The sequence below is a fragment of the Impatiens glandulifera genome, chromosome 3, assembly GCF_907164915.1.
Source record: "Impatiens glandulifera chromosome 3, dImpGla2.1, whole genome shotgun sequence".
Classification (NCBI taxonomy): domain Eukaryota; kingdom Viridiplantae; phylum Streptophyta; class Magnoliopsida; order Ericales; family Balsaminaceae; genus Impatiens; species Impatiens glandulifera.
Genome location: NC_061864.1, coordinates 5955658 through 5972778, shown reverse-complemented (window position 1 = coordinate 5972778; position 17121 = coordinate 5955658). Strand labels below are relative to the sequence as shown.

The 17121-nt window shown below is 33.1% G+C and overlaps 4 protein-coding genes across 5 annotated transcripts; 3 read left to right on the top strand and 1 right to left on the bottom strand.

Annotated features, from left to right (window-relative positions):
* Positions 1–3694: 3694 nt before the first annotated feature.
* Positions 3695–8662, top strand: LOC124929018 (membrane protein of ER body-like protein). Its single transcript, XM_047469270.1, has 11 exons — positions 3695–4010; positions 4428–4589; positions 4802–5395; positions 5467–5592; positions 5717–5905; positions 6021–6167; positions 6981–7103; positions 7260–7343; positions 7635–7865; positions 8017–8078; positions 8155–8662. Exons 1-11 carry the CDS (start codon positions 3695–3697, stop codon positions 8623–8625), a joined length of 2505 nt encoding a protein of 834 aa, XP_047325226.1. The 3' UTR covers positions 8626–8662.
* Positions 8663–9356: 694 nt separating this feature from the next.
* LOC124931110 lies at positions 9357–11207 on the top strand. The gene is made up of 4 exons (XM_047471501.1): positions 9357–9808; positions 9956–10009; positions 10241–10366; positions 10761–11207. The coding sequence occupies exons 1-4, from the start codon at positions 9425–9427 to the stop codon at positions 10962–10964; spliced, it is 768 nt and encodes a 255-aa protein (XP_047327457.1). The 5' UTR covers positions 9357–9424; the 3' UTR covers positions 10965–11207.
* A 519-nt stretch (positions 11208–11726) lies between these two features.
* On the top strand, positions 11727–13051 carry LOC124929331. Its single transcript, XM_047469663.1, has 4 exons — positions 11727–12153; positions 12227–12478; positions 12555–12623; positions 12697–13051. Exons 1-4 carry the CDS (start codon positions 11809–11811, stop codon positions 12865–12867), a joined length of 837 nt encoding a protein of 278 aa, XP_047325619.1. The 5' UTR covers positions 11727–11808; the 3' UTR covers positions 12868–13051.
* LOC124929329 lies at positions 12952–16227 on the bottom strand. 2 transcript variants are annotated; one of them, XM_047469661.1, is made up of 4 exons: positions 15690–16227; positions 14739–15314; positions 14492–14595; positions 12952–13982 (listed from the first exon to the last, which is right to left on the bottom strand). In XM_047469661.1, exons 1-4 carry the CDS (start codon positions 15881–15883, stop codon positions 13084–13086), a joined length of 1773 nt encoding a protein of 590 aa, XP_047325617.1. In that variant the 5' UTR covers positions 15884–16227; the 3' UTR covers positions 12952–13083. The 2 variants fall into 2 exon arrangements, with proteins under 2 accessions (XP_047325617.1, XP_047325618.1); XM_047469662.1 differs by having other exon boundaries at positions 14492–14592.
* Positions 16228–17121: the final 894 nt, after the last annotated feature.

The following is a 17121-nucleotide window of genomic DNA, read 5'->3' as shown; positions in this document are numbered from 1 at the left end:
CCACATCATTTACAAAAATCACTAATTTTATATCAAAAATAATTTTATAATATAATAATTATTTTAAAAAGGCTGCATTACATTACCATTTTTTTCTTCTACATCTCGTTTCTATTTAATTCTTTAACATGTGTCCTTTATCTCTAATTATACAATTAACTAAATAATTAAAATGACAATTTTATGTATAATAGGTTAGATTTTTAAAGTTTGAATTTTAATAAAAACAATATAAATTAAGGGTGTGTTTGATTGAGTGTTTAATTTTTTCATTTAACATTTAAGTAACAATATGTTACAGTAATTTTACGTAATAAACTAAGAAAAAAATTATAATCAAACACATCTTGCGTTTAAACATTATTTTATCTCTAGATTCTCTATCTCTTTTAAGTTGAAGAGATTAAATTAAATATATCTAAAAAAAATTAAACAAAGTAAAGCAAATATGCTCATTATAAATTGAATCAAACTTACTATTCTATAAATTCGTACTAAATTTCTTAATTAATAAAAGTAAAAACATTATTCACATGCAACACTTTTTATTTTGAAGAAAGAACCTTATTTTTTTTCTTTGGGAAAAAGAAAAGAAAATACATATTCTATTGTCTTGTTTTATCTTCTGCAGTTCCGAATCACGATGGTACGATAATGATGTTTTATTCCATTAAGCTAATACATAAATCAGCCCTTAAAAAATAGTATATTTTGAAATTCGTCCTTCAACAAATATATTTCTCTTATATCACCCCCTTAAAGTATTCCTATTTGAAAAAACAACTGCCTAATTTTTTTTTGTTATTATTAGAGTTTCTAATTGACTACACTAAGTCATTAACTTACACCTCTAACTATTTTATACGACTTTAAACATTTATTATTATTATTTTATTTGAAAGTAAGAACTAAAAGAATCTGACTCGTAATCTTTTTAAGAATCACATTTATCACTTAAAAAATAAAAATAAAATAACTTTTGACTTTTATATTTATTATATTAATCTTACTAGCTAGAGTTTAATTTCTCATTAATTACCATAGTTAGAGTATAATTGACATCAAATCTTTCTCGATTATGGATAAAATTAAAATATTCCTCGTTTCTTGAAATCTCAATTGCTTATTAGCAAGCAATCTATTCACTTAGTTTTTATTATTTAATTGAAATTCTTATAAATAGTTAAACGATTTACAGTAAGAGCTCGTTTGATGAACTGATTTTTTGGGTTTTTCCAGGATTTTATCCTAAAACCTAAACATCCTTTCATCTATCATTTTAACTATCTAATCAATCATTTTATATATATAAATATCAAAATTATCCTTTATTTAATTATATAAAATTAATTTATATTTAAAACTAAAGGATATTTTTGACTTTTTAACTGTAAAAACTAGTTTTTTTAAAATTTCATCAAACAAGATTTTTTAGGATAAAACCCAGAAAAAACCCTAATAAGCAAAGATCAAACAAGCCCTAAGTTAAACTTGATTTAATTTATACCATTCTCATGTATTTATAATAATTTATTGAATCTAGAAGCTGTACACCTACACTCATTTGTATTAATTATTAATGAATTTATGACTTGTATAAAATAAAAATTAAACTTCTTATTTTAATAGGAACATCATGCTAGCAACATCAATGAATTGTAAAATACTATGAATAAAATATGTTAGCATTAAAGTGACACAACATGTCATGTGAGTATTGTTATACTATTTATTGAATACTAATAACTATTGACCAAGAAAAAATGGCATTGTTTTATTATTTAAATGATCTATTTTCCGCAGGTTCCCATTATTGTCTTCACACATGATCATAAACCCATAATCATTAATACTTAGGGCTTGTTTGTTTATGGGTTATGAAAAATATAGTTATTTGTTGAATCTGTAATTTTAAATGCGTCAAGTAGAGAATAAATCATCAATTTTCAGTTTATGAAGCATAAATTCTAACCACTAAGTTATAGTATATTGACGCTAATAAATGAATTATTTGGGTGAAAATACAATTAGTAATATATATATATATATATATATATATTTAAAATAAAATGTATTTTTAATTAATAGTTTAAATAATATAATTGGTAAAGGTATATAACACAATGATCAATATAGAAAACCACACATGGTCTTAATGAAATTACTTTGGCTTCGGGTTATTTAAATAATTTAATTTTGTATGAAGTTATGAAAAATTAGATTAACAGTCAATTTTTTTATAAAGTATTAAAATTTAATAGAAAAATATTTAAAAAAAATAAAAAATAAAATTTTAATAAATTAATTAGTTTAGTTGCTGAAAAGATAAATGAGATGATATTAAATTATTTAAATAACCACTATTCATGTTCTTACCTAAAAAAACATTAGATTATTTAAAAAATACAAAATGATGTTAGTGATATTAATTGATGTCTGGTTGGGTAGTTGGGTTGATGATATAATTACTTTTAAATATAAAAATGACTTGGATAGTAAATAGAATTGATTTAAATTATCAAACAATTTAATGTTACATACATATTAAAATTAAATCTCTATCAGTTGAGTACAAGTAATTGATTTAATTGGCATGTGTGTTCTATGGGTAAAAATAAAAAAATCTCCCAGTTTTATGGGGATTAAAAGTCCAATTTGCACTAATTCAAATTTAATCATGGGCTATTAATTCTTATCATTATATATTATTGTTTTACGAACATCGAGGATTAATTAATTACACTGAAATACTGAATGCATGGTTTGAACTTTGAAAAGCTAATTGCCTAATTATGGAAAGAGACAAAAAAAAAAGAAGAAGATATTTTTTTTGAAAAATCACATAAAAAATGGTTTGTTTGTTTTCAGGATATTTGAAAACACCATATTCGAATTACATTCATCTAAGTTTAAATATATATTTTTATATAAATTTATTTTAAAAAATATTATCATTCAGGAAATTTTCAATTTTATTGATATTTTTTTCTTTTCTTTTATTTATTTGTTTATTTTTTCTTTCTCGTCTTGTAATATTTGAAGCATCTTAATTAGGTTATTTAACAATTTAATAATACTTTTACATTCAAATGAAACTCAACTTTCCAATCTAAATATGTTCAAACAAAAGTCTATCAAATTTATTTTAGATTTGTTAAGAGAGTTATATTAATTATAGCTTGTATCTAATTTCATTATTATTATTAGATTAAAACATATCTACAAATAAAATTGTTTAAAATAAATAATATAGATGTTCAGTTTTTTTGATAATTTAGAATGGACGATTGTAATTAATAAAAATAATATATTATTGATTCATGTTTGATGGCTGCTTGTCCATATCCTCATAAATATTTTCCAAAATTATAGACAAATAAATTAAATCAAAGTCTTTGGAGTGCAAAAAAAGGATGAAAATGATGGTCTAATAATTTAATTTATCAAAATCAAATTAATTCAAAATAGAGAAATTAATTAACCATTAATTTCTAAATAGTATCAGCAGGTTGTTCAACCGCATTATTTATTTATTTATTTATTTATATATCCTCCGTCCACTCTTACTCCATTTTAAATAAAGTCTTCTTCTTCTTCTCTTAACAGCTAATTATTTCTTAATTAATATTATTGTAAGCTTAATCATACCAACAATGGCTGCCTGCTACTACTATTAATTACTGCTACTTCACACATGACTTCTTCCATTATTATCAACTCTACTACTTGTACTTGTTCATTTCTCTTTTTCTCCGCTCGCCGCATCTTGGACGCAGAGGCAAATCGGACGTGGTCGACGTCCTCGTCGTCGGACTCGGACAAAGAGGAGCCATTGCGAGGGCGTTCCTCCAGGAAACTCGACGTTGCAGACTCTAACATTGAAGAAGAACCATCTGTTTATGAAGACAATATGAATGCAAATGCAACATTGTCCTTCAATGGATTCGCTAAGCTTCATCTACACTCTGAAAAAGTGGATCAACTCAGCGTTGTCTTTGACAATGAGCAAGGTGAACAAATCTCTGTAACCTCCTCCGTCATCTTTCTATTTACTTCCTTCCTTCCAGCCAGATATATAGATACTATAAACTAATTTTCCCTAATATATAGCTCGTAGTATAATTAAGGCCAAATCTAAACAGTAGTACTGGCCCTTTCATCCGATTCTTCTTCGGATAATGGCCTGAAATAGGGCCTACATCCGAATACTGGCCCCCTTTGATTATTTTACTCACTAAAAATAAGTGTTTATGTGTGATAAAGTGTGTCTCACTGCTTTGTTTCAATAGTTTACCCTAATATTGATTTAGATCTGTCACCTTTCTCTTTCACTCTAGAGTCTAGAGTAGATTACATTATCGTTTTCATTTCCTGGACAACAAATTCGGCTGCATTCCTTTAGTTATAAGTTCATTTCTCATGAATAGGCAGTGTTGCAATATATATATTTTCTGTATCTTCTGTGAGTGAAGGAATATGGAAATGTCGAATTTGCTGTTGGACATACAAAAGCGGGACTCCTTGGATTGATCATATTCAGGAAACTACTATAAATCATTGGGATCAATGTTTCTTTTGTGAGATTCGAGGTTAGTTAGTGCTGATAATTTCTTAGGTAACGTGATTAGTTCCTAAAGAAACTGTTTCTGCATAAGACTTTGCATCCCCATATAGATAGATTAGATAGTAATTTAGCTGCTCTACGTGTTGTTTGACATTTGAACTCAGGAATCTGATTGTATATTAATGAATTATCTTGTTCATCTCACTGTTTGACGGTTCTTGTTATGAACTCCTGTAGGTGTTGGATTTAAGCATCTGTTCTCTGATTCAGAACCACCTAATGATGTTCAAGGTCTTATTTTTGAGAAGAACAATGGAGATGAAGTATTTTCTCCCATTACAGAGGAGCCTGAAGCTGAAAGAAGTCCATTCGATGAGATTAACCATCAACATGAAGAGAACAACCATGATTCCAGCCCTTCGGAGCATTTGCTTCAGCCTTCTGAAGAATCATCTAATGGGTTCATCGTTGAAAAGTCTTCTACTGAGATACTATCAGTAACTGACGAAGTTAATCTCCTGAAAGAGACTGACTATGAAGAGACAGAATATGATGTTGAAACAGTACTAGACAAGCAAAACACCCATGATCTTTATTGTCCTAATTGCCGTTCTTGCATTACCAGAAGGGTTATTCTGTGTAAACGAAAGAGGACAGTTAAAATTTCAAAAGACCCAAAACGTAACAAATTGGATACCGTAGCTGACTTAAATGTCGATTCTACTGGAGGTCAAGGTGGTGGTTCTACATCTACAGACAATGGTGCTGATCGAGATAAAGATCCAGAGGTGTTCAGATGCTTGTCATGCTTTAGTTTTTTCATGCCATCAGGTATTTCTCTTGTTCTTATTATCGGTTCTATTATAGTGATTTAACTTGCATGATAAATCAAAATTTTCCAGGTAATTGTTTTAGGCCATTCCAGGTACTACCAGAAACTGAGACAGAAAACATAGAAAAAAATAAGACTGCACCGAAGAAGTACTGGTGGCAATTCATGTTCAACTTCGGTAAGGAGCAAACCTCAGGTAATCTTTCATACTCTACTTCTTCTTTTCCTCAGATGATGATCAACTTTAACAACAATGTTGTATGTGGTCCCTTATAATGCTTGTTGACAAAAAACTAAACTTTCTTGATATGCTGATACAGAAACTGGTCATAGCAGAGATCTCCCAATTGGTGATATCGGAACACCACTCCTGATTCCATCACCTAATGATTCTTCTTCTACACCAGCAAATGGAGATATCAATAAAACAGAATTGGATAATGGAAGGATTGGGGAAGTTGTTGTTAATGTAGTAGAGAAACCAGATGGGGCAATAGATAATGGCAGAGGTAATTCAAGTAAATTCAATTTTATGTTAAGACTGTATGGTATACTGAGCCATCATAACTCATTTGAAGTTATTGTTAATATTCATCAAATTCTGCTGGTGTTTCATTCCAAAAGGCACACAATCTGATTCCAAATCCGAATTTGTCACACATACTGAATATCACGCTGGAAATGCTGTTTCTACACAACAAGAAGATGGGCGGAAATTTTTTGTTACCGAAGGTGTCAACACTTATAAAGTTTTTGAGGATACAAAGAAAGGTAAGAATCCCAAGTGGGCAGGACACCAAGATTTGGATGGTAGAGATTTATAACCCTTACTGTGCAAAATGTATACTACTGAAACAATAAAGACCTTGTTTGATGAAGGGTTATTTGGATAACCTCGTAACCATTATCGATCACTTCATCAATCAAATCATCAACTAAAATATCCTTACTTTATTTCTTATATCATTTAAAATATTTAATACAAACGTCATTTTAGTCATTTAACCTAAATAATCCACATTTTCATCGGGTTTTATTTTCTTCCAAATAATTGGATTATTTGAAGGAAAAAAACTACATCAAACAAGATCTTTCCTCTAGAAGTAAGCTAAAATTATGCTATTTGTTCATCTTTAGTCAGTTCCTCTGTGATGAATCAGAGTGACAAGTAATGTTCATAATGCTCCGAACTATGAAGTAGGAGTTTTTGCTCGATAACTTGTTCCTGTACCTATTAAGTAACCTATGGAGCAACATGAGAGTATATAGTCAACTCAGACTTTTACCAATTAATTGGCATCAACTAGCTCAAGTGGCAAATATAAAAAACTAGTTCAAGTGGCACAAAATGTTTCCACTAAGAACACTCTGATTAATAAACCCCGGTCACCCAAAAAAATAACTATGTGAATCTATACTGCATAAGTTGTATATTTTTCTTGCTTCTACCGCTGCTGATTGTTTTAGAAATGAACTCAGATGAAAATCTAGATTCTTAATGACAATTTCTTCAGTTGAGTATTTATACATGTTGTTCAAATATGCATGGCTCACTAAACTAAGGCGTGAACCTGTGGTATGCAGATAACCATGAGGAAGAAAATATATCTGGAGATCTTGCTATTAAGAAGAAACAAGTTGATGCCAGTCATGACAGTGGATCAGCAATTGAAGATGAAAATTTTCTTAACAAAATTAAAACCAACAGTAAGTGGATGTGGATTTTGCATTCATTTTACATATTAAGTCCACATACACACCTAAACCCATTTGTTATACTTATATTTGTTTTGATTGGAAAATGGATTTGGGGTCATATTTTGACATGAATTATGCGGATAATACCTTACGATTTTTGTGCAGTTCTTCCTTCTGGAGTTGCTCGGCCTCCTGTTATTGGCACTAAAGTGGATATACATATTGAGAAGCCCCTGAATGACAATGCAGGTATGGAAAAATCTCGAGTGTTGCATTTGGGTGATTACAGTCTACCTTGAAATCACTCGTTAAGTATTCTTATAATTGCCCCTTCTTATAAATTCAAGGTTCTTCTAGAGTGAGGCATTTTAATTTATCGAACTTAAATATATAAGGGCGAGATTGCGATCCAAGAATTGCTATATTAGATTGTGTCTGATACTAAGAACACAAAATATTATGATTTGTTCCTTCTTAAATTCATTCTCTCCCGGTAAGCCTTGGTGGTAAACTTATAGTCTTATCAATCATATGCTTCAGGGGGTTCTGATACATTCATTCTCATACAAAACCGGCCTAATGAGCATATAGTTCCTCGAAGTCCTGAGGATGTGATTGATGTGGGTAACATAGTGGCTCCAGAAATAATCAGACATACTAGAGGTGTCAATGGTCTGGAAATTGTGAAGAGTATTGTATATGGTGGTCTGATTGAGTCAATAACAAGCCTAGGCATTGTGTCATCTTCTGCTGGTTCTGATGCTACCACATGTAAGTGTTTTTGATCCTTCTCCTGTACAGATTTCATTATAACTTAACTCGTTAATCCCCCATTGTGTTACACAGTTTACTTAAAACTAAGTATTCAATGATGGACACTTAATTTTCAGTTTGATTAAGTATTTCATTAATCTGCTTGCAGTGAATATAGTGGCTTTGTCAATAGCCAACTTGATTGGTGGGATCATTTTGATTATTCACAATGTAAGTCCTTTAATTTTATTCAAATTGTGACATGATTCTTGATCATTTTATTGTATTTTGAACTGTAATTTGGCAGATTTGGGACCTGAAAGCTGAACATGACGCCGACAGTTCAACGGTGAGAAGGGGGGATCGTTATCAAGAAATATTAGGGCGTAGACAGAACTTCTGGGTTCATGCAACATTTGCTTTACTGTCATTTGTAGTTTTTGGGCTGATTCCTCCAGTTATTTACGGGTTCTCTTTCCGTGTAAGTGACGACAAGGACTTCAAACTAATTGCAGTTGCGGTTGGCGCTCTTGTATGCATCTCGTTACTTGGTATTGGAAAAGCATATGTCCAGAAGCTAAGTGCTAAGGGTTATGTGAAAACTATAGTGTACTATGTTGTTTCTGGATTTATGGTCTCTGGCATTACTTATGTTGCTGGAAAATATATGAAGCAACTTTTGGAGGAACTTGGTTTGTTTGAATCTACTGAAGCACTCAACATGCCTTCCATCATCCAGACAATGGCAACAGAAACGCCATGGAAATCCTTCTATTAGTTTTCAACCTTTTGCTTTCTACACTTGTTTTAAGTTTGATCACAGATTCTGTGTTGTAACGCTTATGTTTGTTTTTTATTTGGTGTGAGATCATTGAGAACCTTTATTGTTTAATAATAGTTTCTCAATTTTGGAAGTTTTAGTTTAAAATTGCTTGTTTCATTATAAATAAATAGTGTCTTCTTGGTAATATCTCTATCAATATGAAATTTAAGAAAATATGTTTTTATCCATTAATACTTGAAATGTGATGTTTTATTAACTAATAATATTATTATATATACAGTTCGATTTTTATTTAAAACTATTAAAAAAAATTAATTTACAAACCATAATCAAACTTTTATATATATATATATATATATATATATATATATATATATATATATATATATATATATCTTTAATAAGTAAATTATTAAGACATTCAATAGTACTTTATTTAGAGAGTATAAATACTATATTATAAAAAGTGTATTCTACAATATAAAAAGTAAAATTATTATTAATAAGTTATATTCATAAACTGAATCTGAAATAAATTCACACAACCTATTTAAAATGTCAATATTTCTATGTAAAATAACAAAAATTTGAATTGATTTTGAAAAAATAATTACATTATATTCATATACATATACAATTAAAATAAAGATAAATAATACTTATATTTAAAAAAGTTTTTTATATAAATTAAAAATGAAAAACTTGCCGACCTATGTTCCTTCTTCTTCTTGTTCTAGCCGTCTATTTCTTCTACCGCCTTCTTCTATAAACCACAGAAAAAGGCGGCGTTTCTATGTCCATGGCGACCTTGCCGTGGAACCCTATCCTCTCTTCCAAACCTCAAACTCTTAACATTTCTTCCGTACGATCTCTCTCTTATCGTCACGCCTTGTCTGTACATGCTTTTAGGCGCAGTGATTTTGAAGAATTCTCCAGTCGCCTATCTTCCGGCGACCTATGGAGAGACGCTTGGAGGAGAGCTAACGACGGATTTGAGTTATTCGTCTACGAAACCAAGAAAACTGCTGAGCGTATCGACCGCCGCTATTCCGTTTCTACACGGCTGTCGGCCGCTGCCGAATCCGCTTTCTACCGAGCCAAGGAGCTTGACCGTGACTTCGAGCTTACGCAGCGTTGGAGAAATCTTACTCTCGACTTCAGCCGCAACTGGCCGCGGGTTTGTTTCATTTCCGCTTATCTCTAATATGTAAATTCCAGGCTCTACTAATTGGATATATGTTCAATTATCAGCAACCTGTGTTGTTTCCTTCAATGCTTTGTGAATTCTAATTCATTCATTCATTATTTCTTTTCAACATTTCAGTACAGGAAGCAACTCAATGGTTTCTTAGGCACTCCACTGGGAAGAGGCTTTGTTGTGAGTACCATTTCGTCTTATTTTCTTCATTTAATCAATCGTGTTTGTTGGCTGCTATAAAGGAAATTGCATCATCATCCATCCTTTAATGTAAATTTTAGCAAATTTGCATACACTACTACTAGCATTCATTCATTCATTCATTCTTATCTCTATAGGTCAAGAACATAGATGTCTAATGCTTAGAATCTGTTTTTGCTGACTTAAAGTTTCATTTGCTTTCTTGTATAGACAATATTCTTCCTCTGGTTTGCGTTATCTGGATGGATGTTTCAGTTCTTCATATTTGCAATATGGGTACTTCCATTCGCAGCTCCTCTTCTTATTAGCACTGTTGCCAAGAATTTTGTGGTTCAGGTAAGTTTTTCTATGCAGCATAAATTTGTTGTGTGTTTATACATTTCGATATGATTCTAGTTCTTGTTAATCACACTTCTACTGAGTTCTCACTTTTAAGGTTAGATGCTTCTTCAATCAAATTTCTCCAACACAATATATCATTAGTTACCTTTTTCATAATAGGTTCGGTGTATAACCATCCCATTCTTCTAGCACGAAATTGATAAGTATAAACAATGAAGAAGCACCTTAACTACTTACTCTAAAAGGAAAGGAAAAACACATTTGATTGTTTCTGGATTTGAATCCGGATCTAGATGAGAAACAAGGACTAAATAAAGTGTTTTGTTTTGTGAAGTAGGAAATGTAATTGATATCCATAATTGATTGTATACTTTGATTGAAACAACAGGGAGCATGTCCAGCTTGTAAGAGACAATTTGTGGGTTACAAAACCCAGACTGTGCGATGCACTAGTTGTGGAAATGTTGTATGGCAGCCGCAAGGAGGAGGAGGGGGAGACATTTTTTCGAGAGGTAAAGGAAGAGGAGGCAATTCCGGATCCTCGAAAAAATCAGATCCCGACATAATTGATGTGGAGTTCGAGGAGAGATGATGATTGAGTAATAAAGAAAAACGCGATAGTGTGTGGTGTATCATCGATCAATCAAAGCAAGAAACAGACTGCTTACCCTAAACCCTAAACGCTATAGAATGTAAAGTAATTTTATTTTTTGACATTTAAAAGGGGTTCTTGATCTGTCAATACTGCTGATGTATGTTCTTTTTTGTATGCTTAGGCTGAAATTGGGATTCATATAATTTCTACTTCAATAATTACAATGGCAATGTACCAATATATAATAATAATAATGGGTTGTTGGTATTAGATCATTTCTTCTCAAATAAAATTGATATTATTACACCCCCTTTTTGGACCTGACAGAAAATCTTCCTTTATTTTAAAACCTGTTAAATAGTTACACCAATCTTCAACGGTTTTGACGGGGTCTTTCTATTTTTAGTAGATTTGTATTATTCTTATCGGCTTTTTAAAACAAATAAAATTTGATTAAACCAATAAACTGTGTAATTTTTTACTAGTTTATATGTTAAAAGGTTATTTTTTGCTAATTAAATTTAATAACAAAAATGGAGTGACTGTAAAAGATATTAATATTATAATTTTTATAAGTAAGATTGTTTTAATATTTGAGTTGATAGAGATTTAAAAGAAAATGAAAAGGAAGCTGGAGATGAGAATGGGGTTATAAAAAAAGAAAAAAGAAAATTGATATTAAATAGTGAAAGAAGCTCCACGTCCACCACCCACTGGAAAAGGTTATCATCTTGTGGTATGAGACAGACAGTTTTGTTCACATTTCCATCCACTAACTCACTCATTACTGCTGCTGCTGAGTAATATCACTAATCAACCACACTTCTTCATCATCATCATCATGATGTCTTCTTCGACTGCTGTGGTTGCAGCAGGGCCTTCCTCTTCTTTCACAACAAGAAGAAGCAACAACAACAACAACAACAATGGATCTCCGGTCGCAAAGCAGAGAATCACTTTCCATGGACTCCCTATTCAAGACGCCAAGAATAGCATCTCATCATCAAATTCTCTCATTCTCCTTAATAATAATAATAACAAAAAGAACAACAACAACAACAGCAGTAGAAGAGGCCTGGAGATAAGTGCAAAAACAGCAGGTGCTTCCAAGAACATCGAAGTGGAGGTGGACAAGCCACTTGGTCTCACATTGGGCCAAAAGCCAGGCGGCGGAGTTGTCATCACTGTAATAATAAACACTCCCCAACTATGTTTATATATGTATGCATTAATTAATAAACGCCGTGTTTTTTTAAAAGGCTATAGACGGAGGTGGGAATGCAGCAAAAGCTGGTCTAAAAACAGGAGATCAAGTCATCTACACCAGCAGCTTCTTTGGCGATGAGCTTTGGCCAGCTGATAAGCTTGGTTTCACCAAAACAGCCATCCAGGCTAAGCCTGATTCTGTCTATTTTGTGGTCGCCAGGGGTGGACCAAATGTTGATGTTAAAAGACTCCCTAAACGTCCTGCCCCTCCCCGCTTTGGCACCAAGCTCACAGATGCTCAAAAGGCATCAATCATAACACTTCTTCCTTCTTCTTCTTACACTCATAACTAACTTAACTGCTCTTCCTTTCTTTCTTCAGGCCCGAGCAACACATATATGTCTTGATTGTGGATACATATATACACTACAGAAACCCTTTGACGAACAGGCAAGTAGCTAGTTATTATTATTATTTATCAAACAAACAAAATCCAACAATCTTCTTCTTCTTTGGCTGGCAGGCGGATGGATATGTTTGCCCTCAGTGCCTGGCTCCAAAGAAAAGATTTGCAGAATATGATGTGAAAACGGGGAGGGCCATTGGCGGAAGTTTGCCCCCAATTAGTGTCATCATTGGTCTACTTGTTGGCATTGGTGGTGTAGCAGCCTTACTTCTTTATGGCCTGCAATAACTAACTAATTAACTCACATTTCCATTCCCAATCAAGATTGATATCATAATTGAGATTATATATACATTTGCTTCTATCAGAGAGCCATTCTGCATATGTATAATAACACTTATTACTTATGACAGCATCACTTCAAAACACGAATGCCAGCCGCAGTAATATAATATACATAGATTACATACAATATTCACTTTCTAGTAGTAGTGTTTATTAGTTTTAACCAACCAACTCCTCATGTAACCGGCTGAACACCAGCTTTACAGGAATACAAGCCACGCCTGTCAACCCTCCAACCCCTTTCATCAATCCTTCTTCTTCTTCGCGCTTCAGTCCTACACCGATGGAAGACAGAGTTTTTATCTTTTGGCTAGAAGACAACGACGACGATGATAATCTCATTTTCTTCTGAACCTTTCTCGATAACTTCTTTGTTGGACGTGGCCGAGGAGGAGGAGGAGGTGGAGGAACAGTGAAGTTATTCATTTCCTCAAGTAATTCTGACGAACCATTTTCCAGAGGCTCGACAACAATAGGATGGCCTATTATTGCATGACCATTTAACTTGCTCAGTAATGATATCAATGGCACGTGCTGTCTCTGGTAACTGCTGCTTTTTGCTGCTTGGACAACCTTAAGATCAATATCCAGTAAGTAACTGCTGCTGCTTGGATGTTGATGACGATGATGATCTTCCAAGTAGTATTCCCCATCACCATAACTTGGAAGAAACTGATTCCAATTCGATTCCTCCCAATCATTTGTATCATCGTCATGGTTGCCGCCATCTTGTTCAGTATCATCATCTATTAACATTGTTTTGGCAGTTACAGATTGCAGTCTGTTGTATTTATGCGAGTCAGACTCCTCAGGACCGAAGCTTTCTCCTCCAATTCTAGGAAAGGAAACTTTTGAGAGGTTATTACCACCTCTTGCTCGACTGTTTCTTTTACCCTTAAGTTTCCATTTTGACATTCCTATACAACCTGGGGTTAAAATCGACGTTTCATCACCACCAGATGCCAAATCAGCATGCTCATTGTTGTTGTTGTTGTTCGTGCTTCTGTGCTGCCATTGTATGTCTGATGATCTTGAAGATATTGGATCCAGTACATCATCTGCACCAAACAATAAAAATAATAATTGAGGCAGCCAGAAATAATGCAAGAACTGAAAAATACTAAATAGACTTCTATTTTTTTGTAACATTTTAAAATATTAATTACAAGCCAGCTAAGAGGTTAGGTACTTCTTAAACGGAAAGTAGCTGATTCAAAAGATATCAACTAAGGTCTTTTCCCAAACAAAATCCGATTATTGCAAAAACCCTATATCAAACAAGGTTTTTTGCCCCAAACAAAATCCAATTATTTCAAAAATCCTATATCAAACAACCCCAAAAAATCTAACTACTTAAAAAAAAACCTATATCAAACAAGGCTATTTCCCAAAAAAGAAATCCAATTATTTCAAAAAAAAGCCCTATATATATCAAACAAGGCTTTTGCCAAAAAGAAAAAAAAGATTATTTAAAAAAAAACAAAAAACTATATCAAACAAGCTCATACTGTCTAAATCTTATCCTAATGGCACAAGCTTACTATAGAAGAATGAATCAAAGCAAAACCTGAAAGTCTTGCACTATCTTCATCAGTTTCCAAACCCAGAGACTTAGTCCCAACTGTATCTGTTTCAGTGTCATCTTCAGCGGAAATTGAGGCAGCCTCCCTGCTGAAACCAATCAGACCAAAGTTACCTTCCAAGATTTGTGAAGAAGAAGATATAGGTTTCTGTGAACCATGATTATCAATATAAAACAAATCACCATATTTTTCAAGCAAGTTACCAAATTGTTTGTACGAGTAACCAAGTACCTTGTCTTCTTCCTTTCTGGAACAGGAGAAAGACACCTATCCCGTCTCCTCAACGACTTTTTTCCTCGATCAACACATTTATTTCTGTCATCAGCTTCAATTTTCTGAGACCCATCTGCTACAAAACAGGAAGCTAACTTTCTCTTAGTAGGGTTAGTTCGGAAACCTAAGGCCAGACGGTTTCTCGTGCGAGGTGTTACTTCGTCTTTACTGTCAATTCGATCCCCCAATGCGGCTTTTTTAACATCAAGAGGTTCTTCAGCAGTTAAATCTTGTTTTTCAGAACCAGACCTACTACGTAAATGTTTTTCAGAAGGAAGTATTGATTTTTTCTTCTCGTCATCAGATATTTCACACCCAGTTTCAATACAAAGAGGTTCCATGTTTACATATTTCTTCTCTATCATTTCCTTCTCAAGCTCAAGAGCATGAAGAATAGCATCTTCACGACGCGCATATTTCTCTCTCTTCTTAGGAGGCAATCCCAAAGAAGCTTCAACTTTTTGAATGCAATCATCAAATTCTCCACATCGGAATGCCTTCACACGCTTGGACTTCTCTAAGTTATACCAATCACTGAGAAGACAAAATTCATATGCTAAGAAACATAAAATAAAGAGCAAGAATAATAGAGTTTTGGTATGCTTGGACTAAATTTGTTAGGGTTGTATATAATCAATTGGTTTAGAATAACTGTAAGAGTGGTGGTGATAAGTAACTATGTGAAGGAACCCTAGACTTTCATGGCGCAGCTTCACAAAGAAACCATCTACAGAGAGTGATCTAAGTGTGTTTTTCATAATTGATACAGTTTCCTTCGAATTCATCCAGATTAAGAATTGAGCCTACTTGGAGTATAACATTAAGAACATGTAAAAGAAAGATCACAAAAGAAAATCCACGAACAAGAAGATGGAATCTAACAGTTAAAACAAAAATTTGGGCACTTACACACTTGCATCCTCTCTTCCGAGAAGCTTGACGGGAGTTCCCGATCGAGGAGACATAAGATGAGATGCCGAAAGTCCATCAGATCCAAGTATCTTCCCAGGCCACCAAGAACCATTTCGTCGGCGAACCCAGACAATACTTCCGATGCAGCAATCAGAGGCATCCGCTACCTTATACGACGACGACTTCTTCATATCTCTAACCCTAGGTCTCTTTGAGGAATTAATGTTTTGTCAACGAGATCCCTATGCAGGAGGCTAAATCTATTATGTGTGGAGTCCAATTAATTCAACCACCAGAAAAGATGAGTGAGAAGCGGGACTGTTTGGGTGCGAGAGGAAAGGCTGCAGAAGAAACACATTTGAAGATCCAGAAGGGTGTGAAAACTAGAGAAAACCTCATTTATAGTGAGAATTTCATAGACTGATCAGATGGGTATGAATCTGAAGAACTGGGCTTAAGATTAGATTAGGTTAGGTTAGGGTTTCCCGTTCAAGGCTTATGAGCCAACTTTACTTTTCTCTGGTTTAATCTTTCCCCTTCTTTCTTTTTTCTCTTCTGTTTCTTTGTTGACCGGTCTTTTGAAACCCCCCACTATGAATTCGCCCTTCTACTTATGTTCACTTTTCAATTGCTCCACTCAATTTAGCAATTTAACAGATTTCACACCACCAACAATAAATAATTCTCATTTAATTTACAATTTATAAATAATTTGAATGAAAAAATAAATAAATTATCCTCATATAGGTAATATAGATCAAAATAATAAGAAATACATACTAATAAATGACATTAACAGTAATTTCAATTAAATATTTTTACTATATAAATGAAAAATAACTCCAAATATTTTTACTATATAAGGACGGTGTCGAGAAAGAATTATCCTTACATTCAGAAAAAGTATTAGTATCAACCAAAGGTAAAACATTCCGTCGGCTTTCTATCTTTCAAGGGATTTACCTACTAGGGAGCGTTCTTCGTTTTTTTTTACTCCGCTTAGCTTAATAAAGGGTCGTTTGAGTCCGACGCCCAACCAAAGGTAAAGCATTCCGCCGGCTTTCTATCTTTCAAGGGATCTACCTATTAGGGAGCATCCTTCGTTTTTTTTACTACGCTTAGCTTAATAAATGGTCGTTTGAGTCCTTTTCTACCGACACCCTCGGTCGACGTGTCTCCGCATGCATCCATGGGTCTTGACTAGCTTGAGCCATCAAAGCCAGAATTCTACAAAGGGGAAGTCGAATTCCCGAGGCATACTTGACCGACAATAGAATGCTATGATTAGATCCAAGTTATCTTTCTTTTCTTTTTCATGATTTCATAGAATTTTTGATTTGTTATTCATGAATTTTTCTTCTTCAGTCCAGGAATTCCAATTCCCCGCCCCATTTAATTTTTGATTTAACACTAATAAAGAATAATCCAT

Coding starts and splice junctions, on each gene's coding strand:
- LOC124929018 (XM_047469270.1), top strand. CDS start 3,695: ATGACTTCTTCCATTATTATCAACTCTACTACTTGTACTTGTTCATTT. Junction 4,590..4,801: donor TTTCTTTTGTGAGATTCGAG/GTTAGTTAGTGC, acceptor GAACTCCTGTAG/GTGTTGGATTTAAGCATCTG. Junction 7,866..8,016: donor TGGTTCTGATGCTACCACAT/GTAAGTGTTTTT, acceptor ATCTGCTTGCAG/TGAATATAGTGGCTTTGTCA.
- LOC124931110 (XM_047471501.1), top strand. CDS start 9,425: ATGTCCATGGCGACCTTGCCGTGGAACCCTATCCTCTCTTCCAAACCT. Junction 9,809..9,955: donor TCAGCCGCAACTGGCCGCGG/GTTTGTTTCATT, acceptor TCAACATTTCAG/TACAGGAAGCAACTCAATGG. Junction 10,010..10,240: donor CACTGGGAAGAGGCTTTGTT/GTGAGTACCATT, acceptor TTTCTTGTATAG/ACAATATTCTTCCTCTGGTT.
- LOC124929331 (XM_047469663.1), top strand. CDS start 11,809: ATGATGTCTTCTTCGACTGCTGTGGTTGCAGCAGGGCCTTCCTCTTCT. Junction 12,154..12,226: donor GCGGCGGAGTTGTCATCACT/GTAATAATAAAC, acceptor TTTTTTTAAAAG/GCTATAGACGGAGGTGGGAA. Junction 12,479..12,554: donor AGCTCACAGATGCTCAAAAG/GCATCAATCATA, acceptor TTCTTTCTTCAG/GCCCGAGCAACACATATATG.
- LOC124929329 (XM_047469661.1), bottom strand. CDS start 15,883: ATGAAGAAGTCGTCGTCGTATAAGGTAGCGGATGCCTCTGATTGCTGC. Junction 14,596..14,738: donor CCAGAAAGGAAGAAGACAAG/GTACTTGGTTAC, acceptor GATTGGTTTCAG/CAGGGAGGCTGCCTCAATTT. Junction 13,983..14,491: donor AGATAGTGCAAGACTTTCAG/GTTTTGCTTTGA, acceptor TGTTTGGTGCAG/ATGATGTACTGGATCCAATA.